Below are 27,161 nucleotides of genomic sequence, written 5' to 3' on the forward strand. Positions count from 1 at the left end.
GGCTTCCCCCTGGTGGAGGGAGTGGGCACTGCAGGGAGCCCTCTGCTGCTACAGGAAGTAAAATCCCCCAGTTATGGAGGTATAATAGCTGCAGATGGAAACGCAACCATGCCCCACAGGCAAAAGGAGAAAGGGATTATAGCTGAAAAAACAAAATCATAAACAGTAAAAACTGAATGGGAACTCAGAGGCCAATGCCTGACCGAGTCTGTCCCAGTTCTCAGTGCAAAGGTGAGGGGAATCAACAAACTTTCCAGTACCAAATGTCCCAGTCTAAAACTCCAGAAATGCACAGATGGTGTGGCCCCATCTCAGCCCAAGGCTTCCACAGGGCCTCTAAACAGTGCCCTCCCACCGTACCCCAGTGCTCAGGAAACGCTGGAGTCAGGGCTCGCAGCCGCTAGGTCTCAGTGAGAACAGTTCCTGCTGCGTGCACTCGAGGGGTGGCAGCCCTGTGGCGTCATGGCACCTGAGCACTGAATCCCGAGGCAGCCTCTGCAGCTGGCAGATTATGGGCTGGCTGCTGGGACCCCGCTGTGGAGCCCCCTCAGAGATGGCGTCCATGGACGCCAGGACAAGGCACAGAGGTCTGTCAGTTTGTAAGCAGTTGGGCCAGAGAAACTGTGGCTCAGAGAAGCCTGCAGCTCGTCTCCTCATGATGCCTCAGGCCGTGTGTCCAGCAGGTTCCAGGTAGAGGCAGGTGAGGGACAAGATCCAGTGGGGCCTGGCTCCCATTGCCAGGCTGCGTCACTTCACCTGATGTACCTTCTTGCCCCGGAGGTAATTCTTGCAAAACGGAGAGGATCCGACACACACCAGAAATGCTGGGGTCAGGGCTTTGATGAAGTACCTGTGGACGCAACACAAGAGAGGGGCTTGTCTGTGTTACAACCTTCACCATCCACGGCTCCCACAACACTCAAGGTGGGCTGCTGGACGCGAGTGGCCATTTAAAGGCAGGTGCAGCAGGTTTGGCTGCTTATAAACCTGGCAAATGAGCATGACCTGCTCCCTGACAACTTAGCCAGTTCCCCGAGGAAGGCTTCCAGCACAGGGTGTGTTTGTGGCCACACCCAAACCTGCTTTCACTTGCTCATTCAGCATTCAGTGAGTGCTCAGGACAAGCCATGCTCTAACCTGAAAACACGGAGACTAAAACAAAACATGAGAACCACTGCCCTTGCTCTCAAGGAAAATAGGGCAGGAAAATAGACAGCCAGGGAAGGACAGCAAGGCACAGCTGCTCCGCCCCACCCCTCTGCGGGGAAGGGAATCAGGAAAGCACTTCTGGAAGATGCCAGCTCTGCACTGGGCTTTCACTTGGAGGAGGGGGAGGGGGGCTAAAGCCAAGAGATGCAGTTTGCTGCTGCCATAGTAAGGCAGAAGGGCCGCGGCCTCCAGGAGCGCCCAGTGGGCCTGTTTGCTGACTCCATTCTGTTTAGGGTCTACAGCCACCAGGAACTGGCCCTGGAGAGCCTGTCTGGGTTAGTAACTTAAAGGCAAGTGATCATTTCTGTCCGCCGGCTTTCTGTTTAGATTTCTCTTTTAGTTTTGGAGATGGGGTAGAATGAACCTCAGGTCTTGATAGGATTCCTAGTACTTTGCTTACAATGGAGAAAGTGAACAGCTAAAAGAAATGACCATAAACTAGGGGAAGGAAGATGAAGAACCAGAGAAAAATGCCACCTAGGGAGGTACTGATTGGATCTGAGAAATCTCCTTTGGTTGCCTACTGAGCAGGACACCCCGCAAGTCCTGGTGCCTCACCTGTCCCAGCCACACTGTCCTGCCCCTCTGACTTCAGGCTTGCTGTGAGCTTCTGATCCCCACACTATTCTGCACGTTTGACCTTAGCCCCCTGTGACCCCACATAGGCCTGTGAGGATGAGTTTCGAGTTCCTGTGCTCTCAAACAGGGAGAAGCAGGTGGGCCAGAGCCATCAGCACCAGCCCTAGCCCCGCAGGCCTGCCCACCAGCGCCAACACCCTTGCATTCTTCACCCTAAGGGCACAAAGCTACAAGGAGGAAGGGGGACACATCCAGCTGTCTCAGACACAAAGCCAGGCAGCTCTTCTCTCCATTCACTTTGCCTGGTGGTGGCTGGGGGTAGCTGGGCTGTCATCAAGCTGCAGCCTGGCTACCCAATGGCCCAGATGTGTCTCTCTGGTTGCTGTCTGTCCCAGGGCAGAAGGGAGGGCACACAGGACATAATGAGGAGCTGGTAGATGCCTGGGATGGAGCCTGAGCATCTTCTTGGGTCTCCCCAGCCCCGAGGTCACTCACCTGGGATGCTGCAGCACCTGCAGCAGGGTACTAGTGGGAGGTACCCGGTAGAGCTCTGCCCTGTCTTCATCCTCAAAGTAGATCTGCAAGATGAGCACAGGAGCATGAATAACACAGCCAGGGGCTTCAGCAGCCAAGGGTCCTTCAAACAGCTGCATGTGTGTGAGCCGAATGCCCTTCGCACAGCCCCCTGCTGTGCATGCAGTCCCTCCCAGGACACTATAAGAAGGATGCCATCCACTCTCAGAGGAGAGCTGAGGTGGCGCGAAGAGGGTCTGTGCATGCCAGAGGGTCTCTGTGCACGGGGCTGTGAGGAGCAGGGATTGTCGGCACAGCAACAGCACAGCACACCAGCCAGTGCTGGGAGTGGCCAGCCCAAGCAGTGTGAGAGCCCAAGAAGGATGATGAGGCTAATCATGCCTGGGGAACAGCCAGGATGGGGGTCCAAACCCCACTCAACTGAGAAGGCAACAGGGTGAGGATGTTCCTATTGGGTGGCTGAGCGGTGCGGGATGCCGGAGTCAGCTAGGCTGAGGAAGGCACAAGGCTAGGCCGTCCTAATGTGGGGAACCAGAGTGCAAAAGGGGTGAGGGAGGTGCCAGGGGAGGCGCTACTGAGCAAGCACACAGAGATATCAAGAATCAAGGCACTGTTACAGATAAAGAGTGACAAAAAACCCTACACTATTAGATTAAAATCAGAGATGCTGGGGTGGGCATCTGTTCTAACAGTTATAATACCAGTCGGGTCACCCGCTTTGCATATCACTGCCTGGGTTTGAGTCCTGGTTCTGCTCTCCATTCCAGTTTCCTGCTAATGCAGGTGACAGCTCAAGTCGTTGGGACCTTGCCATCCATACAGGAGACCTAGACTGAGCTCCTGGCCGCAGCCGTGGCTGTTGCTGACGCCTGGGCCATGAACCAGTGGAGAGGTGATCTCTCCCAGGCTGTCTCTCCTGGGCTGTCAGACGCATTTTTTTTAAAAAAGAACTGGAGATGACAGTGAGACCCCAGGTGTTTACACACACACTCATCCTCACTGTCTCTACCCCTGAGCTGCCGGCACTGGGAAGGCATTCGAGCAGTCACAAATTCTGAAAGGGAAGGAGCCCCAACATTGTGCAGCTTGACAGCCCCGCCACCCTGGGTGGCCAGAGTGCTATCACCATTATGGGACACATGGAAATCCTGCACCACCTGACTCTCTGTGGTATTCCAGCCAAACACAGACCTAATCAGTCACACGGAGACGAGAGGTCAGTCCACAGTCAATCGGCTGCAGCCTTCAAAGGGGAGTTGAGGAGCGTGAGGAACTCTTCCACACCAAAGGTGCCCAGAGGGCCGTGGTCACTCACACTATGAGCCATTCTGAGTGGGTTCTTTTGCAACAGGATCATTTCTGAAATCTTACTGGAGTCTGAGGCCTTAAGGGTTAGAGTATCAGTGTTTCCTATCCGTAAGGGCCATTTGAGGATGATGAAGGAAAATGCCCTTGCTATAAGGATACAGGATGAAGTATTCAGGGATGATGGGCATCAGCTAGCATCCTACTCCCCAGTGACTACAGAACGACAAGTGCTTTATACTGTGAGTTATGCAGAGGTGTTTTGCATTCTAACAGGGAAACAGCATTTCACTTTAGAAAGAAAATCTAGGACCCAGCGCGGTGGTCTAGTGGCTAAAGTTCTCGCCTTGAACACACCAGCATCCCATATGGGTGGCCAGTTATAATCCCAGCAGCTCCACTTCCCTTCCAGCTCTTTGCTTGTGGCCTGGGAAAGCAGTCAAGGATGGCTCAAAGCCTTGGGACCCTGCACCCACATGGGAGACTCAGAAGAGCTCCTGGCTTCGGATTGACTCAGCTCCAGCCATTGTAGCTGCTCTGGGAGTGAATCATCAGATGGAAGATCTTCCTCTCTGTCTCTCCGACTTTCCAATAAAAATAAAATAAATAAAAAAGAAAGAAAGAAAATCTAAGCACACTACAGTATATGTGAACCTTGAAGACCCTACGATAAGTAAACAAATCAAACAAAAAGACAAATACTGCCTGGTTCTACTCTTACAAGGATGGGACCTTGAAGAATCAAATTCAGGGTGACAGAAAGTGACGGCTACCATGGTGGCCGGAGAAGGGCGGAGTGTCTTCCTCCAACTAAACCTGGAACGGATGGTGGAATTCTGGCAGGCCCCTCAGGCAGTGAGACCACCGTTCACCAAAGAGGGGCACAGACCCATATCCCTCTCCCACACCAATAAGGGCCAAAGTGACCCCGTCTCAGCTTCCGTGTCAAGGAGAGTATAAAAAGCCCCTTCCCCATCTCTTCCTCGCTCTTCTTCCTCTGCAGCCCAATCCTTCACGTCTGTCTTTCTGCTGCACGGGGAAGAGAAGCCCGTGACTGTGGTTCCCTGAAATAAAGGCCATCTAAATTCTTTTTATATATTTGGCTGAACTATTCTTTCGTTGGTGGCCGACGAATCTAACAGAAAGCAGAACACTGGTTGGCAAGACTGGGTTGGGGAAGCTAAGGAGCTTCTGTTGTTGTTTTTTTTTTAAAGATTTATTTTTATTGGAAAGGCATATGTACAGAGAGAAGGAGACACAGAAAGATCTTGCATTCATTGGTTCACTCCCCAAATGGCCACAATGGCTAGAGATCAACTGACCTGAAGCCGGGAGCCTGAATCTCCTCTGGTTCTCCCACGTGAATGCAGGGTCCCAAGGCTTTGGGCCATCCTCTACTGCTTTCCCAGGCCACAAACAGGGAGCTGGATGGGAGGCAGAGCGGCCGGGACACAAACCAGCATCTAAATGGGATGCCAGCACTTGCAGGTGAAGGATTAGCCTGTTGAGCCAGTGTACCAACCCCAGATTTTCTGTTTTATGAGCACAAAGTTCTAGTTCAGAAAGATGACTTACCTCCAAATTATCAGGGCGGTATTTTTGCTCCGAGTCCCAAGAGGGAGTCTCACCAAACATCACCATCAGATGATCAATAAACCTAAGAATACAAAAGGTTTCAATGACTCACCATCTGTTTTCCCACATCAGTACCCAGACAGCAATTCACAAAGAAGACAAGAACATGCAACGTGACATGCAGGCTTCACCTCTTCTGACAGCAGTGCCCAAGGAAGTACCTGGTGTCCTCGTGGAAAGCTGAGATGAAGTCTGACTGGGCGTACTCGGGGTACAGGAGGAGCACAGGCCAGCTCAACCTGCCCTGGTCATCCAGACTCAGTCGGGCTCCGCAGATGTTATCAGAGCTGAGTCCATGCAGGAAAAGCTCCCCACCACCTGCTGGGGCCAAGTCCTCATCCTGGTTCACAGCGTCAGAAACAAGCCTAATGTTCCTAGCCTGGGTTAAAGACAAACACATACATACCCCGTATATATGAGGGTACTGCAAACTCATTGCTGAAACTGGGAAAGTCAAACAACGTGAGCTCCCCGGGGCCAGCTCTATACACGGTTCCCCCTCGTTATCCCTGAGGCCAGGCACACAGGAGGCACCACTTGTTTAACTCACCCACACCAAGATGTCTACCTTGCACCAGACCCTGTGTCACAGAGATGAACTGTGTGCCCACCCTCAAGCCCCCAGGCAGCCACACTAATGGGAATGACAGCTATGGAAATAATTATGTAAAGCAAGGAGTTAAACTGCAGAGCTGCGGACAATAGAATATTTAGTTCAACCTGGGGGCTGGGGGTAACTGGAAAATGCTAGACCTTGAACAAAGACCTTAACAAAGCAGAGAGCTGGGAGGGTCATGCAGAGCATTCTACCACAAGCTGCAGCACGTGCAAGGGCACCGAGGACATCAAGAGCATGGCTATGCAGAAATGCTAGACGTTTCAATTCAGCTCAGACATGGAATATCACATTGATTTAAGTCTGAATGTCTTACAAAAATGAGATAAACCAAAGATCTGACGAGCAGGGTCACCTTTTCCGTGTGAGCATGGGACTTCCTAAGGTAACACATGAAGGGGAATCATGAACCACAATTACCTCTGAGCAGGTCCCTCAATCACGGACAGGCAAATGTTTCCTAAAGACAGGCCAAATGGTCTGTTGAAATTAACTAATTAACTCTGCCACAGTTGTGTGAAAACAACAACAGGGAAGACATAAATAGACAAGGCTGTGTTGACAAGGTTTGCTATCTGTGTCTTCACTCATCAGCAAAAACACAGCTTGCATGTATGGCTTAGTACACTGTTGACAGAAATCCTAACGTAAAGTTTAAGATGAAGGGTTGGATTCAAGGAGAGAACTAAAAACTAACAATAGTAAATAATAATAAAAAATTAAGTCTATATGCAAATGTCTGGGCATTCCAATATTCTTAAGAAAATCACCAAATCCCTCACAGTGAATGAGGATTAGAGGGAAGTCTGCAGTCCTGTGCTGTTCAAGTTCTTGCTACAGGGTTCAGGTTAAGACTGTGCATCCTGGGGAAGGGCTAATGGAGCCTCTTTCATTACTGTTTAGTCCTCAGAGTCAACAAGTGACTTAAATGGGTGCATAATTTCACTGAACAAAGTGAAATCAAACACTTACTGCACAACCTCCTGGCAGGTATTAGCCCACTGTGAAGAGCAGCCAAGTTAAATGGGTGACTTGCTCAGCTCAAGGTTATAGCAGGCCTTGGGTCAGATCACAATCATTTCAAACTACAGGGAAGAGAGGGAAGGGAGAGTGGGGTTTTGATGTCACAGTCTGAAGAGCCACTTCGTCAAAATCTCACACTCTCAGGAGTAACAGAGCGTGGTGAGGAGCAAGGACCTAGGCTGACACACATTGGCGGCAGGGTGCTTCCTCACTTCTCAGATCCTAAAGCATCATCTAGGAGGGCAGGAGCAAGACCTCGCTCAGGCAGCTGCACCACACGTAATAAGGTAAGGCTTCCCTCAGAGCAAGCTTTCAGGATGTTCCTGAGACGGCAAATGCGCACAGTGGAGGAGGCCACTGACCTCGGGGGGGTACGACACTGGGCCTTTGTCACTCTGCTGCATGGAAGTAGGAGGACAACAGACACATCCCCTAAGGGAACGCATCCCAGCAGAGCTTCCCAACAGGCTTGGTAGGAGTTGCAGAAGGGTCCACATGACAATGAGGGGCTCAAGGATTGAGAACTCACCTTGACAGCCTCCAGTAGAGCCTCATTCTGATTCTGCTCCTTCTGTTCTTTCAGCTTGGCTTTCCTCAGATCCCTTTGTTGAGTGCGCTGAAAGAGATTCAACCTATCAGCTCCAGGGAACAGACTTCCTCTTGGTACCCCCACCTGTTCCCAGCTTACTACCTCTGGTCTCCAGCCAACCCACGCTACTATGTCAAGGGATGCCAATGGCCAGAGTCAGCTCAACAAACATTTACAAAGCACACCCTAGATATCAGGTCTGGAGGCAGTGAGAATTTATACCTAGTCCTTGGAGCCAAGGAGCTCCGAAATCTACTGAGGGTTATAGACAAGTGAAGAGGTGTGTCCCATGCTGCTTTGCCGGTGTGAACAGAGTGCAGGTCACAGAGCAACAGCATGCCCCTGGGAGGTTTGTCTCCAGGGTACATGAGCACCCTATGGTGAACCACAACTTCTCTGGCTGGAGCTAGACAATGACAATGCACTGCAAAACCCAGAGGCTCGGCCTTTTGTGCAATGATGATCCCTGAGAGAGAGGGACCATCCATCTACTCAACCTGTCAGAAATGCAACTGATCCTGCTCTTACTCTCAGAATGGTAGGTTAAGAGGAATCAGCAAACATTTTCTTCTACATAGGGTTAGATCATAAATATTTTAGGCTTTTTGGGTTGCATATAGTCTTTGTGGCAGGTTATCTGGTTGTGCCTGTTTGCAATCCTTTTATAAGTGTGAAAAACATATCTAGCTCACGGAATGTATAAAAACAGCTGGATTTAGTTGGTGGCCCCATTCTTGACACTTGCTCTAACAAATGGCCTGAATTATCCCTTGTTTTCTCCCCAAGAGCCAACAGAGCTCCTTTACTGTAAGTCTACGCTTTCAGGAACACAAGTTAATAATCCTTGGCCACTCCCTCTCCGGCCTCGTCTGCCAAGGGAGAGCTGTGCAAATCCTCCCAAGGCCAGGGAGTTTGATCACACTGCTGAGGGTGGCTCTCTGTAAGAACCTTGTACGTCTATGTCCAATTCTGCCTCCCAGTTGGACCAGACCTGCCCACAGTGTCTGCTCTACATCAGAGAATGATTCAGACAGGTCTGGACTCTGTGTCAGGTTGTTTTCACTCTGATGAATAGGGTGCAAGGGAGGGTGCAAAGCAGGATGTAAGGCTGCCTGGTGTAAGGCTCACCTGAAATGTGGGATCCTGGCAGGCCCCATAGAAGGGGATGCCTACTGGTTATAAGGAACCCAAACTTGGGTATACTGCTTTTCCTTTTAAAACAACTTTGTTGAGGTATAATTTGCAGAACAATTTTAAGCACACACTTGCATGCGATCATTTATACTTCAGTCTCCAACATGGCAATGATGACAGAGAACACGCTGCCCTAGAAACTCTCCTCATGCTTCTTCACAATAATTCCTCCTCCCATCACTGACAAATTTCTTTATGTGGCCAAGTAGTATTTCATGGCATGATTACATCACAATCTGTTGATTCAATATCCTGTTACTGGACATAAAAGCTGTTTCTGAGCTGTGGTACACAGAACAGGCTACCTTCTTATACAAGTCTTCTGTGAACATGTCTTATTCTCCTTTAGGTAGATACCTAGAACTGAAATAGTGAGGTCACAGGATAGGCATACAAAACTGCCATCAGATTTCCAGAGCGGTTTTGCCATTTTCTGTCCCACTGGCAAAGTATGAGAGTTCCAGCTGCTATATATCTTCATTAATACAGTCTAAAACTTTAATCATTTTGGGTCTGATGTGATATCGTAGCGGTTAAAGTCCTCGCCTTGAACGTGTTAGGCGCCGGTTCTAATCCTAGTGGCCCTGTTTTCCATCCAGCTCCCTGCTTGTGGCCTGGGAAACAACCTTTAAAAAAAAAACAACTTTAATAATTTCCAGGAATTGTGAATTCCTACTATGTTGTATATCTTCTTGTGACTTCACTGTAAGTCTTCATTGAGTGCAGGGTCCCAAGGCTTTGGGCGGTCCTTTACTGCTTTCCAAGACCAGAAGCAGGGAACTGGACGGGAAGTGGAGTAGCCAGAATATGAACTGACATCCATATGGGATCCCAGCACAAGGACTTTAGCCACTAGGCAACTGCATGGCCCTAGAAATATTTGCATATTTTGCCACAAAATTTTCTAAATTTTGGTCTGTCCTTTTTGCATGGAAGTGATCCTTTATGCATTCTGGAGATAAAATTCTTTTAGATACATATTACAATTACTTTCACCCATTCAGTGTCTTATATTTTGTAAACCAGAATATTTTAATTTTTTTTTACTAAATCTCATCTATGATAATCTTGTCTTTTTTTGGCTAGCTTATTTGAATTCTTAATTAAAGTGAAATTCATGTAACATAAAATTTACTGTTAACCATGCTGACGTGTATAATTCAGTAGTACTTAGCACATTTCCTATATTGTGCAATCATTAGCTCGACCTAGTTCCATAATATTTTCAATACTCCAAAAGGTAACCCCAAACTCCCACCCACCCTGGAAACCTGCTGTCTCTATAGATTTAACTGCTTTGGATGTATCACAGAAATGGGATCATACACTATATGGCCTTTTATTGGCTTCTTCCATGTCATACGGTGTTCTTGAGGTCCATGCACACTCCAGCATGTGTCAGCAACTCTTATTTTTTGGTTAGGAAAGAATACATTCAGGACTGGTGCTAATGCACAGTGAGCAAAGCCACTGTTCTTGGGCCCTGCATTGTAGGCTATTGGCTAAATCCTCGCCTTGCACCTCCTGGGATCCCATATGAGCGCCAGTTTGCGTCCTGGCCACTCCACTTCTCATCTAGCTCCCTGCTGTGGCTTGGGAAAGCAGTTGAGGATGGTCTAAAGCCTTGGGACACTGCACATGGGAGACCTGGAAGAAGCTCTTGGTTTCAGATTAGCTCAGTTCCAGCTGTTGCGGCCACTGGGGGAATGAACCAGCAGACGGAACACCTTTTGATCTCTCCTCCTGTCTCTGTAAATCTACCTTTCCAATAAAAATAAATGAATCTTAAAAAAAAAAAAAAAAAAAGGCAAGGCACGGTTTCACTTCTGTATCTTAAAAAAAAAAAAGCCACTGTTCTTGGTGCCTGCATTCCACATGGGCACCAGTTCGAGCCTCAGTTAATCCACTTCAAATTCAGCTTCTTGTTAACGCACCTGGGAAAGCAGTAGAAGATGCCGTAAGTCCAGGGGCCCTTGCACCCATACGGGAGACCTGGAAGAAGCTCCTGGTGTCTAGCTTTGGACTGGCCCAGCTCTGGCCGTTGCAGCCATTTGGGGCATGAACTCTCCCTCTCTCTGTAACTCTGCCTCTCAAGTAAAATAAATAAATCTTAAAAAGATTTTTAAAAACCCTGTTTTTGATAGGTACATCACATATCATTACCTATTCATCAGCTGTTGGACATTTAGATGGTTTCAACCTTCTGGCTACTGTGTGAACAGTGCTGTTGGGAACAGTCACACACAAGTACTTGCTTGAATACCTGTGTTCAATCCTTTGGGTGTACAGGTAGCAGCATCAAGGCTGAATCATAAGGTAACCTAGGTTTAACATTTCAGGAATTTCCAAACTGTTTTCCAAAATAACTGCACCATTTTACATTCCTACCCACAACATATAAGGGTTCCAATCTCTACATTCTTGCAACATTTTCTCTTGTAAAAAACAAACAAACAAAAACAAAATAAAAATCTATAGCCGTAGGGCCTATTGCAAGGACTCAGTGGCTAAATCTCACCTTTCAAGTGCCGGGATCCCATTTGGGCACTGGTTTGTGCTCTGGCTGCTCCACTCTACATTTAGCTCTCTGCTTGCAGTCTGTGAAAGTAACAGAGGATGGCCCAAAGCCTTGGAACCCTGCACCCACATGAAAGACCTGGAAGAAGCTCCTGGCTTCAGATTGGCACAGCTCCAGCCGTTGAAGCCACTTGGGAAATGAACCAGCAGACAGAAGATCTTTGTCTTTCCTCTCTAAAAATCTGCCTTTATAAAAATAAAATAAATCTTAAAAAAAAAAAAAACAACTATCCATCCTAGTGGCCTTGACATGGTATCACACTGTGGTTTTGATTTGCATTTCTTAATTAACTACTGCGGTCAAGAACTGTTTCCATTCTTGCTGGCCATTTGTGTGTAACCTTTGGGAAAATGCTCAGATCCTTTGCTCATTTTTATTTTTTTAAAAGATTTATTTATTTTTATTGGAAAGGCGGATATACAGAGAGGAGGAGAGACAGAGAGGAAGATCTTCTGTCCGATGGTTCACTCCCTAAGTGAGCGCAATGGCTGGAGTTGAGCCAATCCAAAGATAGGAGCCAAGAGCTCTTCCGGGTCTCCCACATGGGTGCAGGGTCCCAAAGCTTTGGGCCATCCTCAAGTGCTTTCCCAGGCCACAAGCAGGGAGCTGGATGGGAAGCAGGGCCACTGGGATTAGAACCAACAACTATATGGGATCCCAGGGTGCGCAAGACAAGGACGTTAACCACTGCGCCACCGTGCTGGGCCCCTTTGCTCATTTTTATTATTGAGAAATTAAAATCTCTTTTTATGATTTACAAGTATTTTCCCACATACTGTGGGCTGTCCTTTCACTTTTGAAATAGTACCATCTAAAGCAAAAAGCGTTTACATTCAGTAATGTTAGATGTGTCTACTTTTCTTGTTAGTACCTGTGACACTAGTAGCACACTGCCTTGGTAACTATACCTTTGCCACAAGTTTTAAAATTAGAAAGTGTTTTCCATGATTGTTTGGCCACTCCCTGGATTTCTACACAAAGATTCTGATCAGCCTGTCAATTTTTGCAATGTAGCCATTTGGAGTTTTGATGCTGTTTGCATGGACTGGATATGTCAATTTGGGAAATGGTATCATTTTAAGATCCAACCCATGAGTCTGTGTATTTTCCCATTTATTTAGGTCTTCTTTTCAATGTTTTACATTCTTGTCAGTTTTATTCTACTGTTGTTACATTTATTTCTAAGGATTTCTCTCATTTTGTTGAAGTCTTTTACATGTGAAGAGCAATTTCTCTCCGGCTGCTTTTAAGATTTTCTTTCAACAGTTGAATTCTTCTGTGCCTTTGTGTAGATTGCTTTAAGATAACGGCACTTGGGATTTATGATAGCTGTTGGGTGCAGAGATTACTGGTTTTCCATCAAATCTGGGAAAAGTGGAGCCACTGTTTCTTCAACTTTCTTTTGCCCCCATCTCTTTCTCCCCTCCTTCTAAGATCTCCATTTGTGCCTGTGCTGAAACGCTTGGCAGCATCCAGAGGCCTCGGTGTTCCTTCACCTTTATTCTCTCTTCTTTCTACATTCCGTTCACGCCAATCTCATATGAACAACCTGATTTTTTTTCTGTGTGCTAAGGACTGTATTAATTTCTGTCTAGTAAATTTTTAAATGTCGTACTTTTTAACTACAGAACTTCTATTACGTTTTTAAAAATAATTTCTTCTTATTGATATTTTCTATTTAGTCAAACATTCAGGTTAGCTATCTAGACACTTCCCTTTCTTTTCTTTTTCTTTTTTCTTTTTTCTTTTTTTTTTGCTGACAGAAAAGTTTATTTGTGAAGGAAGGACCAGGTACACAGGGAAGGGAGAGGGAAGGGGAAGCACCTCTATAGAGAAAGCCGGGAGGTGGGGTGCCTCTTGAAAGAGGAGGGAGAAAGAGACACCCAGTTCCCTTTCATTCTTAGAACATATATTAACATTTTACATATTTACTTTCATTTGGGAGATGACAGAGAGTTTTCATCCTGTTGGTTCACTCCCCAAATGTCTGCAACAGCCCAAGGAGGGTCAGACCAAGCCCAGAAGTCAGAAACTCCATCCAGGATGCCCACATGGGTAGCAGGGGCCCGTCTCTTGAGCTGTCACCACTGCCTCCCAGGATACACACTTGTAGGAAGTGGGAATTTGAAACGGAGCCAGGATTTCAGCCCAAACACTCCTACTGTAGGATACAGGCATTCCAAGCAGATATAAACCACTTCTCCAAATGCTGTCCCAAAACATAACTAAATCAGCTGGCTTGAAGCCTCTGTTTTATGTCTTGGCTGTCTTAAGGATGGATTTACTGATTGCTTTTTCACCCAGAACACAGGCCATACTTTTTTGTTTCTTTGCAAGCCTTATGATTTTTACTGAAAACAGTACTAGAAATAATGTGGTAATCCTGAAAAAAATCAGATTCTCTCAATTCTCATTGTATGTGTTGTTGCTGTTGTTTGTTTAGTGATTTTCTGAATTAATTCTGTGCTGTCTGTATTCTTTCTTAATCCACTGAAATCTCTACTAGAAAGTTTTAACTAGTGACTGGGCAGATTTGCTTAAATGCCTGGAGACAGTAGGTTTTCCATCCAGTCTTTGCCAAAGGCTCTGTGCACATCTTGCAGCATATCTTCACATTCTCCCCAGAAGGCTGCAGATCTTCCACTTCAGTCTTCACTTCCATCCAGGACTCACACTGGTGCCCATACAGACAGAGGCTTAACCCACTACTCCATGGCACCAATTCCTACCTTCTACTTGCACAGAGCTTCCAGGTCAACAAAAGCTAAAACCTGGTTGGTTTTCTCAGGTCTTTTCTGAGCTTATACATGGTCCTGGGTGCTCACCTCACCTTCCAGATGCCCAAGGATACTGGAACTTTTCAAAGTCATTGCAACAATGCCATTTCCCAGCAGTTCCTTTCAAGCTTTCTAGTAAGCCTACTGTTTTCCCCAAACTTCTATCTACTATCTCAGGGAGCTGCATTTTCAAAACAACCCTGCTCCCTAAATCCCCTTTCTCTTTCAGCCTATGTGAACAAGTTTTTCATGTCGGATGAGCTCCAAATCAGATTCTAAAAAGACAATCTCTGAGTAGGACTTCCAGGAATCCAGCAGATGATCAAAGCAAAATAGTTTATAACACCTGTAAAACACAACCTGGAGGGGCCCAGCATGATAGCATAGCAGTTAAAGTCCTCGCCTTGAATGCACCAGCATCCCATATGGACGCCAGTTCTAATCCCAGCAGCCCCGCTTCCCATCCAGCTCCCTGCTTGTGGCCTGGGAAAGCGGTCGAAGACGACCCAAAGCCTTGGGATCCTGCACCCGCGTGGGAGACCCAGAAGAAGATCCTGGCTCCTAGCTTCAAATTGGCTCAACTCCAGCCATTGCGGCTGCTTGGGGAGTGAACCATCAGACAGAAGATTTTCCTCTCTGTCTCTCCTCCTCTCTGTATATCCGCCTTTCCAATAAAAATGAATAAATCTTAAAAACAACAACAACAACACACAACCTGGAGAAGGCTAATTAAAATGCTAATTAGTACCAACCTTCAGCTTGTCTGCTTTAGCTCTCAATTCCAGAAGCTTCTTCTCTTTAGCATCAATCTGCAGCCCTTCATCGCACCAGTTCACAGCCTCAGCAAAGTGTTTCAGTTCTAGATGGCACAAGGCACCTGCAGAACCCAACATCCTTAGGATACAGGAACAATACACAAAGAAAAATCCTGCCTTGAGCAATACTTTCCAGTCCTATGATCTACTAGCTGTCAGCCTGAGGGGAAAACAGAAGATAAAGCCCCTGTGCCATGGTCCTTGAATGAAGAGTAATTTGGTTTTCAATAGTAGATCAAAATAACACATGTAGTCATCCAGCTCTAGACTCTTACAGAATTGTCCCTGGCATTAAGGACTCTTAAAGCAGTGATGGCTGTAGTGAAGTTCATGGGTCAGTGGCAAACAGTTCAAGCTTTGGAGTCAGATCTGGGCTGGCAATTGGCCCTCCTATTCACCAGCTAAACCTTAAACAAAAGACCAAATATTCCAGAACTCAGGAGCAAAGTGCTCAAGTAGCAAAAGTAAAGCCAGCCTCAGATAATTTTTAAAGGAGAAACAGCAGAGGGGCTGCAGTCATGGCATTGTAGGCTAGGATCCTGCCTCACCACTGACATCCCATATAGGCACCAGCAGTTCAAATCCCAGCTACTCCATTTCCCATCCAGCTCCCTGCTTATGGCCTGGGAGAGCAGTGGAGGATGGCTTATGTCTTTGGGTCCCTGCATCACATGAGACACCAAGAAAAAGCTCCTCGCTCCTGGCTTTGGATCAGTTCAGACATTTGAAGAGGGAACCAACAGTTCAAAGATTCTCTGTGTATGTGTGTGTGTATATATAACTGTTTCTTCCTCTCTTATTTTCTAACTCTACCTTTCAATTAAAAATAAAACACAAATCTTTAAAAAAAAAAAAAAAAGAGAGAGCGAGCGAGCGCGAATGAGAGAGACAGATAGCAGAATTTGCCTTAGCCAATCATGAGAGCAGCAGCCAAAGTCTACCTTGATGCTGCTCTTCATGGCTACCAATTTTAGTCACCCTCCTTCCTATTAGGGTATATTTTTCTACACTTAGCCTCTTTGCACTTTCCATAAAATCCAAAATATCAAAATTTTAAGGACTTAAGATAGAAGGAGAATCTGCCCCATCTTTCAGAGATGAATAAACTAGGACTGGACATCTTATCAAGATCACATGGAGAAGTCAAACTGACCCTGAATCAAGGGTTATAGCCCTGCAGCCCAAGAATCCCACAGGGTCACACTGAACATATCTGCCATGCTCAATCTGCACCTTCCTTCCCTTCAGTGAGGGCCACGCACCCCCTTAGCATTCCCTCACCATGACTAAAAAGGCTTAACTGCAATAAAGCCTTTGAAGCTGGTCCACGGAGATATAAGGAAGATTAATATGTGATGAATAAATTAAAGTTTGCAAAGCATCTCTGAGCACCTCAAAGAAAAGGTGAAGTATAAAAGTAATAACAGCACTATTATTACATAGAAAGGTCAGACTATGAGAGGAAAAAAATAATCAGAGAACATCTCAACATTAGAGTTACCAGCAAAGGTCCCATAATTTATCTTTTAATTAATATTAACATGGCATTTGAAGATCTTGTCTTTCAATCAGCTGATTTGGAAAAAAATACCAGAATGTGGCTTTTGGAGCTGCTTTGTTTTAATTAATTTTATTCCTTGTTAATTCAGAATGAGGAATTTCAATTTTTCTACACAGTCTTAAAATATGAACGGTTAGGTCACTATCTAAGGAATTCTTTTTAAAGTGGTGTGTACTATTGATAAAGAACAGGAAGTTAACATCAGTGCAAATACAAGGCAACTTCATTAGTCTCCTGACATCTTAATAGCAGCTTAAATGTCAACTTTTGGCACACTGACAATCACATTTCCTCTGTGTTCCGTGATACTTACCTCTTACTATTGCTTTGAGGTGGCAGGGTTTCAGCTTTCTGGCAGCAGTCACATCATTGAGAGCAGACCGAAAATTGCCTGCCAAAAACACCATTTAGAAAAAGAGATAACACGTTTTAAGATCAAATGCTTCCACAAGCTTGCCTGTGGTGACAAAGATACTCTTGTACAATTTGGAAAAACAGAAATCACGCTTTAGAAAAAACAGAGTTGTATTCATCAAGAGCCTCTGAGATATTTACAAGCTCAGGCAATCCAACGAGCTGTAACCGGCTAGTAGCACATGGAAAGCTGTTCACTATCGCTAGGTTCAGCACATTCAGGTGACTAACATAAAACTTCAGCCACTACCCAGTGATGAAATGGGAGAAGGGCACTCAGGGTAAATTAACATGCTTTTTTGTGCATACACAGTGACTCAATTTTCTTCTTGGAAATTATCCTCAAAAACACCTGCTCAGATATGCAAGAATATAGAAGCACATTAACTCAGCATCAATTTTCACTGTGGAAAGCTAGATATAACTCAAATATCTTCAATTTTATAAAAATGAAAAAAAAAACCTGTGATAAATGCATACTATTCAATACTTTGCAACCATTAAAAAGAATGAGTAGATGATAGCATGTCCGTGCTGTACTGTTTTGATTGAGAATTCCATGCACATAGCAGGAGTCTATTTTTTTAAAACAACAAACAAAACCAGATATACAGATACACACAGAAGTACATTTTTAAGTGATTTCTCTCTCTCTCTCTCACACACACACAAAATCTAAGCTGGGAGGAGGGCATGGTACCTCTACTAATTTCCGCTTTCCTCTATAATGATGATTTAGAGGTTTTTTTTTTTTTTTTTTAACCAATCTCATTTCCAAAATTTTAGCCCATTTTTTTTCTATAAAACCTTTTTTCTATATAAAGAGCCAGAGAGTAAACATTTCAGGTTTTGCAGGCCACATGTACTCTACTGCACACTCTTATTTTAGTTAATTTGTCTGTTTATTTTATGAGGCAAAGACAGAGGCAGGTAGGCATGCACAGAGAGAGAGATCTTCCAATATTTGGTCTCTCCTCAAATGCCCATGATAGTTGGGACTGGGCCAGGTAAAACCCAAGAGCCAGAAATTCAGCCTGAGCCTTTGATACGGGTGGCATAGACCAAAGTACTGAGCCAACACCTGCTGTATCCCAAAGTGGACATTAGCAAGAAATCAGAATCGGAAGTGGAGTTAGGATTTGAACCCCGGTACTCAGATGTGAGCATTCCAAGCAGTGTACTAGCTACTGGGGCAAGCATGTGTTTCTCTCTCCTTTAAAAAAGTAAAAGTAGGGCCCAGCGTGGTGGCGCAAGTGGTTGGGGTCCTCGCCTAGCACGCCCGGGATCCCATATGGGCGCCGGTTCTATCCCAGCAGCCCCGCTTCCCATCTAGCTCCCTGCCTGTGGCCCGGGAGAGCACTGGAGGACGGCCCAGAGCTTTGGGACTCTGCACCCGCGTGGGAGACCCAGAAGAGGCTCCTGGCTTCATATCGGCATAGCATCGGCCGTTGCGCTCACTTGGGAGTGAATCATCGGATGGAAGATCTTCCTCTCTGTCTCTCCTCTCTGTATATCGCCTTTCCAATGAAAAAATAATAAAAATAAATCTTTAAAAAAAAAAAAAAAAGTAAAAGTATTTTCCATTTACAGCAAGCCAGGGGCCAGACATGGCTGCAAGCCACAGTTTTCCAAATCCTGTTCTCAACGAAGCAGAATTACTAGGGAAACTTCATGAAATTTGTTCATTTTTACATTATTCACAAACACTAAAAGCAGCCTATATACTCGAGTTTCAGAAAATCTGCTCTTAATTCCTCCCTACTCAGGGAGCTAAAGAAATGTGTTCCACCAAAACAACAAAGTCTACTGGGAAGGACAGAACTGTAGGATCCAGGGCACTCAGATCAAACATGAGCAAGAAGCAACCAGAATCCCCAGATGAAGGTGAAGGGTGACTCCAGGACAACAGACATCCAGTTCAAAACAGACTAGACCAGTTGAAAAGGCTCCCAAGAGATATCACCAAAATGGCACAGTGGAGAGAAACCCTGATAAGGAAGAGAATGAGAAAACGGGGGAAAAGCCTCAGGTTGGATCAGTGACTAGCACAATGAAAGCAATAAACATCATCAAGACAGTGACTGACTCAAGAAATACAGTTTTGTTTAAAAAAAGAAAATGGTGAAAACAGTCAACGTGGCTTAGCTGTGAATAACATTTACAGTCATAATAATAAAAGCACTCTGGACTGGAATGTGGTACATCAGGTTAAGCCACCATCTGGGACATCAGCATCCCAGACAGGCACCAGTTTGAGTCTGCTTCTGATCTAGCTCCCTGACAACGCACCTTCAAAAGAAGCGTTAGACCAAATGCTTTGGTCTCTACATCCACAAGGAAGACCCAAATGAAGGTCTGAGTCCCTGGCATCAGCCACTGGGGTTATTTGGAGAACCAGCCAATGGAAGAGCTCTGTGTGTGTCCCTTTCCCTCTGTAATTATGCCTTACAACTAAATATATAAAATCTTAAATAACAACTAAAAACCATTCAAGATCTGCTAACCCATAGCATACATATATGCAAGGGCAGGGTGGAGTGGTGAGTGTGCAGCTGTGGTGGTCGTGGTGAGAGAGCAATCTTTCTATATTTTTCATAGTTGTTACAATAAACATAATTTTTCTAAGTTTTCATTTATTTATTTTTATTTTTTAAAAAAGTAGAAAAACAGATACCCTATCTGCTGGTTCACTCCCTAAATGCCCACAGTAGCCAGAGCTGAGCAGGCTGGAAGCCAGGAACCTGGGATTCAACCCCATCACACAGGTAAGTGGTAGGGACCTGAGTATTGAGCCAACACCTGCTGCTTCCCAGGCTGAGCACCAGCAGGAAGCTGGATTGGAAGCAGAGGAGATAGGGCTAGAGGCATGCACTCTAAATGGAAGGTGGGCATCCCAAGCAGCAGCATCCTGGCTAAACTGAAAGGCCATTTATATATCACTTTTTCTTCCTTCAAAAAATTTTATTATTGGAAAGGCAGATTTACAGAGAAAAGGAGAAATAGAAAGAAAGATCTCCCATCTGCTGATTGACTTCCAAGTGGCCACAATGGCTGGAGCTGAGCCAATCCAAAGCCAGGAACAAAGTTTCTTTCAGGTCTCCTACGTGGGTGCAGGGTCCCAAGACCCTGAGCTTTCCTCTACTGCTTTGCCAGGCCACAAGCAGGGAGCTGGAAGGGAAGTGGAGCAGCAGGACACAAACTGGTGCCCATATGGGATCCTGGCACATTCAAGACAAGGACTTTAGCTGAACCATTGTGCTGGGCCTGTGTATTTTTCCAATAAAAATTCCAAGATGTGCATATGTCTAACTCAACAACTATTTTAGATTTTTTTTAAACTTTTTTTCTTTTAATTTAAAAGGCAGAGAGATAGAAAAATAGACAGAGTTCCTCATTCTATGGGTTCACTCCTCAAAGCCTGCAATAGCTGGCCCTGGGCTGCTGTAGGCCCAGGAACTCAACATAGCTCTCCCAAACGCATGGCATGAGCCCAAATTCTTGAGCAATCACCTGCTGCTTCCCCAGATACACATTAGCAAGGAGCTGGAACAGGAAGTAGAGGTGGGATTGGAACGCAAGTATCCCAAGCAGTATCTTAGCAGCTGCACCAAACACTCACCCGACAGCGCTGTATTTTAACAGGATATGAAGCCCTGCACTCTGTGCAGTGAAGAGCAGAATTTTGTTCACAACAGTAGACAAGCCTGCCTACTGTGCAATTTATTTATTTTTTATTTTTTGTTTTTAAAGATTTATGTATCTTTATTGTAAAGGCAGATATACAGAGAGGAAAGACAGAGAGGAAGACCTTGCATCTGATGATTCACTCCCCAAGTGGCCGCAATGGCTGGAGCTGAGCCAATCCAAAGACAGGAGCCAGGATCTTCTTCTGGGTCTCCCAGGTGAGTGCAGGGTCCCAAGGATTTGGGCCATCCGCCACTGCTTTCCCAGGCAACAAGCAGGGAGCTGGATGGGAAGCAGAGCTACCAGGATTAGAACTGGTGCCCATATGGGATCCAGGCATGTTCAAGACAAGGACTTTTGCTGCTAGGCTATTGCACCAGGCCTCCCCATGAATGTTTTATGGAAATACTCACAATGGCCTCCTGGAATAGGAAACCATTTGGTCATTCTCTCTGTTGTAGTGACTTTTCCTCGAAACTGAATTTTTAGACACCTGTGATACAGTATTTTCTAGGTTACCTCATGTTTTGCTGAGCAATCTCTCTTCTTGGCCACTTCATCCACAACTTCCTCACTGGTGATTCGTCAGTTTACTCAGCCACTCTTTTATATTGCTGCACATTTTCCCTGGGAGATTTCTGTCATTCCTTCCTGCTGATGACTATGACCACAAACCACACCAACTCTTTCCCTAAGTTTCTACCAATCCATCCACAGGTATCTCCAACCAAACATATCCAAAGAAAACTCACTATTATCACTCATCCTACCTTAACTTCCTAAAAGCTGCTCCCTCCAGAGTCCCTCTCTGGTGGTGGTGCTACTATTTTGCAGTTAGAAACCAGCAAGTCCTTCCAATCCCTCCCTAACTCAACATGCCAACTGCACTGACCAATGTCATTTCTCGAGTCCACTTCTTCTCTGCATCCTCACTGCCATTGCCTTCTCAGTTTCCCTCTCCAACTCCGTCCTTCCTATAAACCGATAAAGTGATCCTTCTGCAGAACCACAGAAATGCAAGCTAACTGCCTGCACAAGACCTTTGATGGCTCATCGCATCCAAGCTCCTCCTCATGCCGACCAGTCCCCGTGACCCAGCCATCTCTCCAGCTTATCTCACCATCTCCTCTGCCTCATTCTTCCATTTGAAACACTGATTTTCCCAGATTTATCTAAGCCCCATTCTCTTCCCAGGTGGAATGTCCTCACCATCTGCTTCTACATCACACCTACTGTTCCTTATAGCTTCAGTTCAGATGCCCCTTTCTCCAGCAGCTTGAATCAGTACACCTCGTCCACTCTCTAAAAATGTTCTTCGTATTTCTCCATCTCTATTCTAACTCTCACTGACAACCTTGACTGCATCCTAACCCCAGCACCACATACACTTAGATGATTCATTGTACCACTCAAAACTTAATTCATCTGTTAAGGATAAGACACTAACCTCACTTATCTCAGACACTGAAGCTATGAGGTCACGAAAATGAACATCAAAGTGCTAGGCCAGCTGCAGCAGAGACACATCACTTAGAGACTGGAGTGAGAATCACACATCTGCTCCTCTGGAGTCACACACACAATTCTTTCCTTATGAGGCACTTCCAGGCTCCTTAACCTAAGAACCACATTCTTGGGCCTGGCGCAATGGCGCAGTGGTTAAGGTCCTCACCTTGCATGCCCGGGATCCCATATGGGTGCCGGTTCTAATCCCGGCAGCCCTGCTTTCCATCCCCCTGCCTGTGGCCCGGGAAAGCACTTAAGGATGGCCCAAGGCTTTGGGACCCTGCACCCGCATGGGAGACCCAGAAGAGGCTCCTGGCTTCATATCGGCATAGCATCGGCCGTTGCACTCACTTGGGGAGTGAATCATTGGACGGAAGATCTTCCTCTGTCTCTCCTCTCTGTATATCTGCCTTTCCAATAAAAACAAAATAAATCTTTAAAAAAAAAAAGAACCACATTCTTAAACCCCTTACTATCGGGAACCACGTAGCTCTTGTTATGGGGTAATATCTAACAGGAAGTCAACGCTTCATTCACAGCTACTGCTGCTTGAATAAATAAAAGAACGAACCTGCTTCACGCACAGGTCAGGGCTCACTCATCTCTCAGATGCCAGGGCGTCTTGAACAATGTTACAGCTCTCCACAGAAGGAAGATGTACTCTCCCAGCAGGGAGGACACTAAGTTTCTGGAACTCATCAGAACCCTTCCTGGGCTGATGCAAAACTTTGTTAGCAGGCCCCAGTAGGCTCCAAGGTCCCAACCACTCTGACTTAGAATGAAACAGACCACATCGTGCAGACAAGTGGCTGGGGAGAAACTACTCAGATAGGATGAGTCCCAACAGACTCACTCTGTCTACACTGCAGGCACTGTTCCCCACCATCCTCTCAAAAACGCCTCATGTCACCCCAAGGTCCTCTCTACATTGTGCATAAGAAACACAATTCTAACACAACCAAGTCTAGTCAACAACACCTAAACTACTCAAATAGTCAGCATTCCCCAAAGTCATGGACTGAAGCCTGGTGTTAGAAGCCTGTCAGTTAGAGCTGACAGAAATCAGGAAACCCAATCCCTCTGAGGTGTGAATGCGCGCTTAACACCCACAAAAGAGCACCACTGCCCAGACCACCTCACAGAAGAAAAATGTTTTACTTCAGGGGGCCCACAAAAAACTTATTGAGAAATTCTCCCTTTCATTATACAGTGCTCTCACCCAAAGATCTCTATGGCCTTAATCATAGCAACCTTGAGAGAATCCAGGAAAAAAAAATTAGGGCCCAGTGCAATGGCTCAATTGGCTAATCCTCTCACTTGCAAGTGGTGGGATCCCATACAGATGCCAGTTCATATCCTGGCTGCTCTACTTCCCATCTAGCTCCCTGCCTGGGAAAGAAGAGGATGATGGTCCAGGGCCTTGGAACCCTGCACCTGCATGGGAAACTTAGAAGAAACTACTGGCTCCTGTTTTCAGATCAGCTAAGCTCTAGCTGTTGCAGCCATTTGGGGAGTGAACCAGCAAATGGAAGATCTTTGTCTCTCCTTCTCTCTGTAAATCAGTCTTTCCAATCAAAATAAATAAACATTTAAAATATTTTTTTGAGAGCATGCAAACTTAAGTTCAAAAATCTCAAATTCCACTGATTCATGAATCAAATAACTTCAGTGAATGACTGCATTCCTTTTCTGTGGTCAAGCAGTAAGAATCATATACTCCATCCCATTGCCCTTGTTACCATCTTTATCTGGAAGATCGGAGCAGAATGAGAATAAGCGACCTTTAGTGTAGGTTTCTGGGATTCAGAAACCCCTCTTTCTGACACTCCAGTGCTTCCCTTTAGCCATCATAGAGGCTTCAACCAGAAGTTAACTCTTCAGATCATTCATCAATGAAATCAATTACCCAGATAGTACTGTGCTGCTGCCCGGTTGGTATAGAGGATGGTGTTCAGATCAGGATCTGCACATTTCTTCTTCAAACCTTCCGTGTACGAAATCACTGCTTTCTTGTAGTCTTTCTCTTTAAAGTAATCATTGCCCTCATCTTTGTAAGTCTTGGCCTGTTCTGCAAAGAGAAGGAGAAATAATCACTACCTTCCACTTTAGAAAAATAAATAAAAGCAGTTCTAAATCATGTAATAATGTAACAGAGGACAACTCTGAAGAAACCAAAATTAACCAAAATTAATGACACAATAAAAATGTAAATTAACATCAAGATGCAAAGTCATGCGAACTCAAACATCTGGCAGGGAAAATGACTACGTGTTTATCTCCCCAGCCTAAAAAAAAAAAAAAAAAAAAAAAGCTTAACGGGAGAATCAGATCATTGCTTTCGCTTTTTCTCTGTAGTACAAATTTTGTGTGTTCCCTCTGTACCGCCCCCTTCCAGTAAGAGCTTAAACATTTGTTAAGCCTCAGCTCAGCTGCTCTGGACCTTCAGCGTTCCCACAGCCCTCACTAGAACAGCAATCTACAGCGGTGTATAGGCACCAAGCACACACACCTGTCCCGATTCCGCAGGACAACTTGGCCCTTCGAGGGCAGCAGCTACGTCTTACTTGTCCCCAACTCCCAATGTCCAGTAGGCACGCGAGCGGAATGGGGAGTGAGTGACAAGGCAGCTCAGGCGCCTGGTCGACCTCCATCACGCCTTCTGACCCACACCCCATTCGCACAAACAGGATACCTTCTGGAGATCGCTCCTCATCAAAAATCATCGACTGAAGACAGGCCAAGTCCGGGTTCTCCTCGGGATCAATTTCTGTGGGTGCTTTCTTCATGAACAGGGGGATCTTTTCAAATTCCTGGAGAACGCAAAGAGCAGAGTGAAGGAAATGCACATTGGGTAGCTGCAGCTCCACTCACTCAGCATGATTTGCAGCTCATCGTAATCAGCTGTATCGCCTCTACAGGTCTCGGTTTCCCTTTTGTAACACTCTTTTGTGGGGAGTAATCTCACAACTCCTTCAGGTGGCACACTGTAAGTGGGTCAGTGGTTCCCACTCACTGGGGGCTCTGACGTTCCTGACAATCCACACACCACCTCATCTCTGCCCTAAGTCCACGTGATTGGTGTTTCTATGGGGGGAGAGGGAAAGGACGGGATCAGAGCAGGCAAGTAACTGACTATCAGCGCAGCAAGTGGAAGAGTCGCAGCCCTGACCCCTAACCCGGGACTCTGACACGTCCCCACGGATTGAGACTTACCTCACGGCCTCCAGGCCCGTTTTTAACACTCAGTTACAAACCACCCCTCCGCCCGCGACAACTGGGATCTGGGCCTGAGTCACCCCGAGTCAGGCAGTCCCCGGCGTCCGGGCGAGCACCCCATACACGTGCAGAAGCCCGGGTCTCCCACCTCCTCCCACCGGTCCTCGCGGAAGCCGCCGCGGTAAGGCTGGCTCTGGAACTTATCCAGGAACGAGTCCATGGCGTTGTCGTCGGCGGCGTCTGGCTCAGAGCGCTCCATGACAGCTCCTGGCTTCTCACGCGGCAGCCCAGAAACCGGGACGCGCGCGGTTCCTTCCGGCAGCACGGGACGCCCTCCCCTCAATCCTCCGGGTGGCTCCAACGCGCGCGTCCAAGGTTCCGGCAGCCTGGGCGGGCACGGCCGAGGCCCGCACGTCGCTTCCGCCCCTTCCTGGACCAGCACCTCCGGGGTCCTGGCCGCAGCCTGCACCCCGCCCCAAGACCCCGCCTTGGCTCCATTCACTCAGTTGTTGTCAGGCAACAGTAGGTGCAGCGCCTGTGGTGTTTCCGGCGGCTAGACTCCGGAGGTGAAAACAGCAAGGCTTGCCGGCTGGACGTTGCTAAGGTGATGTGAGGAAGCGGTCAGTGGATGTGGGATCCCGGGTGAAAGCCAGAGTCCTTGGAGGAAAGTTCCCCAGGGCGTAGGCACAGGCAGGCTCAGCAAGGCCGAGGCCCACGAGAGTGCAAGGCTTTCCCCGCAGAGGGCACAAGTAGGGCTGCGGAGGTGAGGGATTGGGGGAAGAGAGCAGAAGAGGTACAGAGGCAGTGGTCCCCAGGCCTTGGCGTATATCAGGATGGCACTTCCTGCAGGGTTTTTTGGGAAGACGTGTCTGTTCCTGAACTTGACCCTTCCTACCACTCAGCTTGAGATGGAAGCAAGAACTCCAGCCCAGGTGAGGAAGCTGGACCGTCCATCCATCCATTGCAGCTGCGGTCAAGGGCTGATACAGCCCTAAGCAGCGCCTGAGCTGCACTAGAATGACAGGCAAGCTGCAGACCCAGCTAGACCAGCCAAAGGCCCAGGGGAACGAGGGTCAGGAAGGGTTCCCATCCGAAGGTATTTCAAAATGGAATTAAAAGATAGGTAATTTTTTAGTACGTGTGTCTGAACTGGGCTTCCTCAGTTGTTAAGGCAATGCAGTGGACGGCATGCCCAGATGCACATGGGGGATACGGCAGCCCACTGGGGTCCTGTAGGGGACATCTAATACCACAGCAGAGGATGGAAAGCAGACCGACAACTCTCCCAGCCAAACATTGACAGCAAGTTATCTGGGTGAATGGAAACTCTGAGATGGACTGTGTCAGCCAATGGACCTTGGAAGGATTTCCTCATCCTTATAGCAACAAAATCAACAGCAACTCGGAGTTGTCAACACCACCTGAGCAGAACCCTTGGAGCAGGCTCCACATTGGGGACTCTAGGATGACACGGGGTGCCCATTCCCCATCCCCAGGTACTGATGCGGTTAGATGGAGGGTGCAACTTCTCCCCTTCTTCTCTCATTCCCCCAACTATAGGAAGAAGAAAAAGAAAATTAGAAACAAGAATCTCATCCACTTTTCCCTAGTTCTTGACCCTTCCCACCCTAATTAGTGATCCACATGGGCCTGCATCCTTCTCAACTATGTAACATCACTGAAAATAAATCTTTAATAAAAAAGACAAAAAGAAAGAAAAAGGTTGGGGCCAGCATGAACGCTCAATTGGCTAATCCTTCACCTTGCAAGCACCGGGATCATATGGGCACCAGTTCATATCCTGACTGCTCCACTCCCCTTCCAGGTCCCTGCTTGTGGCCTGGCAAAGCAGTAGAGGACGGCCTAAAGCCTTGAAACTGCACCTATGAGGGAGACCCAGAAGAAGTTCCTAGCTTCAGATTGGCT

At 46.6% G+C, this 27,161-nt stretch overlaps 1 protein-coding gene across 2 annotated transcripts; it reads right to left on the reverse strand.

Moving 5' to 3' along the window:
• TTC4 (tetratricopeptide repeat domain 4) lies at positions 1 to 25,523 on the reverse strand. 2 transcript variants are annotated; one of them, XM_040978491.1, is made up of 10 exons: positions 25,384 to 25,523; positions 24,712 to 24,829; positions 23,926 to 24,087; positions 16,729 to 16,806; positions 14,792 to 14,916; positions 7,431 to 7,517; positions 5,424 to 5,641; positions 5,203 to 5,284; positions 2,284 to 2,366; positions 1 to 850 (listed from the first exon to the last, which is right to left on the reverse strand). In XM_040978491.1, exons 1-10 carry the CDS (start codon positions 25,492 to 25,494, stop codon positions 748 to 750), a joined length of 1,167 nt encoding a protein of 388 aa, XP_040834425.1. In that variant the 5' UTR covers positions 25,495 to 25,523; the 3' UTR covers positions 1 to 747. The 2 variants fall into 2 exon arrangements, with proteins under 2 accessions (XP_040834425.1, XP_040834426.1); XM_040978492.1 differs by lacking the exons at positions 5,203 to 5,284; positions 5,424 to 5,641.
• Positions 25,524 to 27,161: the final 1,638 nt, after the last annotated feature.

This window comes from Ochotona curzoniae, unplaced genomic scaffold (assembly GCF_017591425.1).
Source record: "Ochotona curzoniae isolate NIBS_2020 unplaced genomic scaffold, NIBS_Ocur_1.0 contig_291, whole genome shotgun sequence".
In the NCBI taxonomy this organism is placed as follows: Eukaryota; Metazoa; Chordata; class Mammalia; order Lagomorpha; family Ochotonidae; genus Ochotona; species Ochotona curzoniae.

Excerpts from the sequence above, each read along its gene's own strand:
- TTC4 (XM_040978491.1), bottom strand. The coding sequence starts at position 25,494 with ATGGAGCGCTCTGAGCCAGACGCCGCCGACGACAACGCCATGGACTCG. Across the intron at positions 24,830-25,383 it reads GCGAGGACCGGTGGGAGGAG|GAATTTGAAAAGATCCCCCT; the intron begins GTGGGAGACCCG and ends TGCGTTCTCCAG. Across the intron at positions 24,088-24,711 it reads TGAGGAGCGATCTCCAGAAG|AACAGGCCAAGACTTACAAA; the intron begins GTATCCTGTTTG and ends TTCTCTTTGCAG.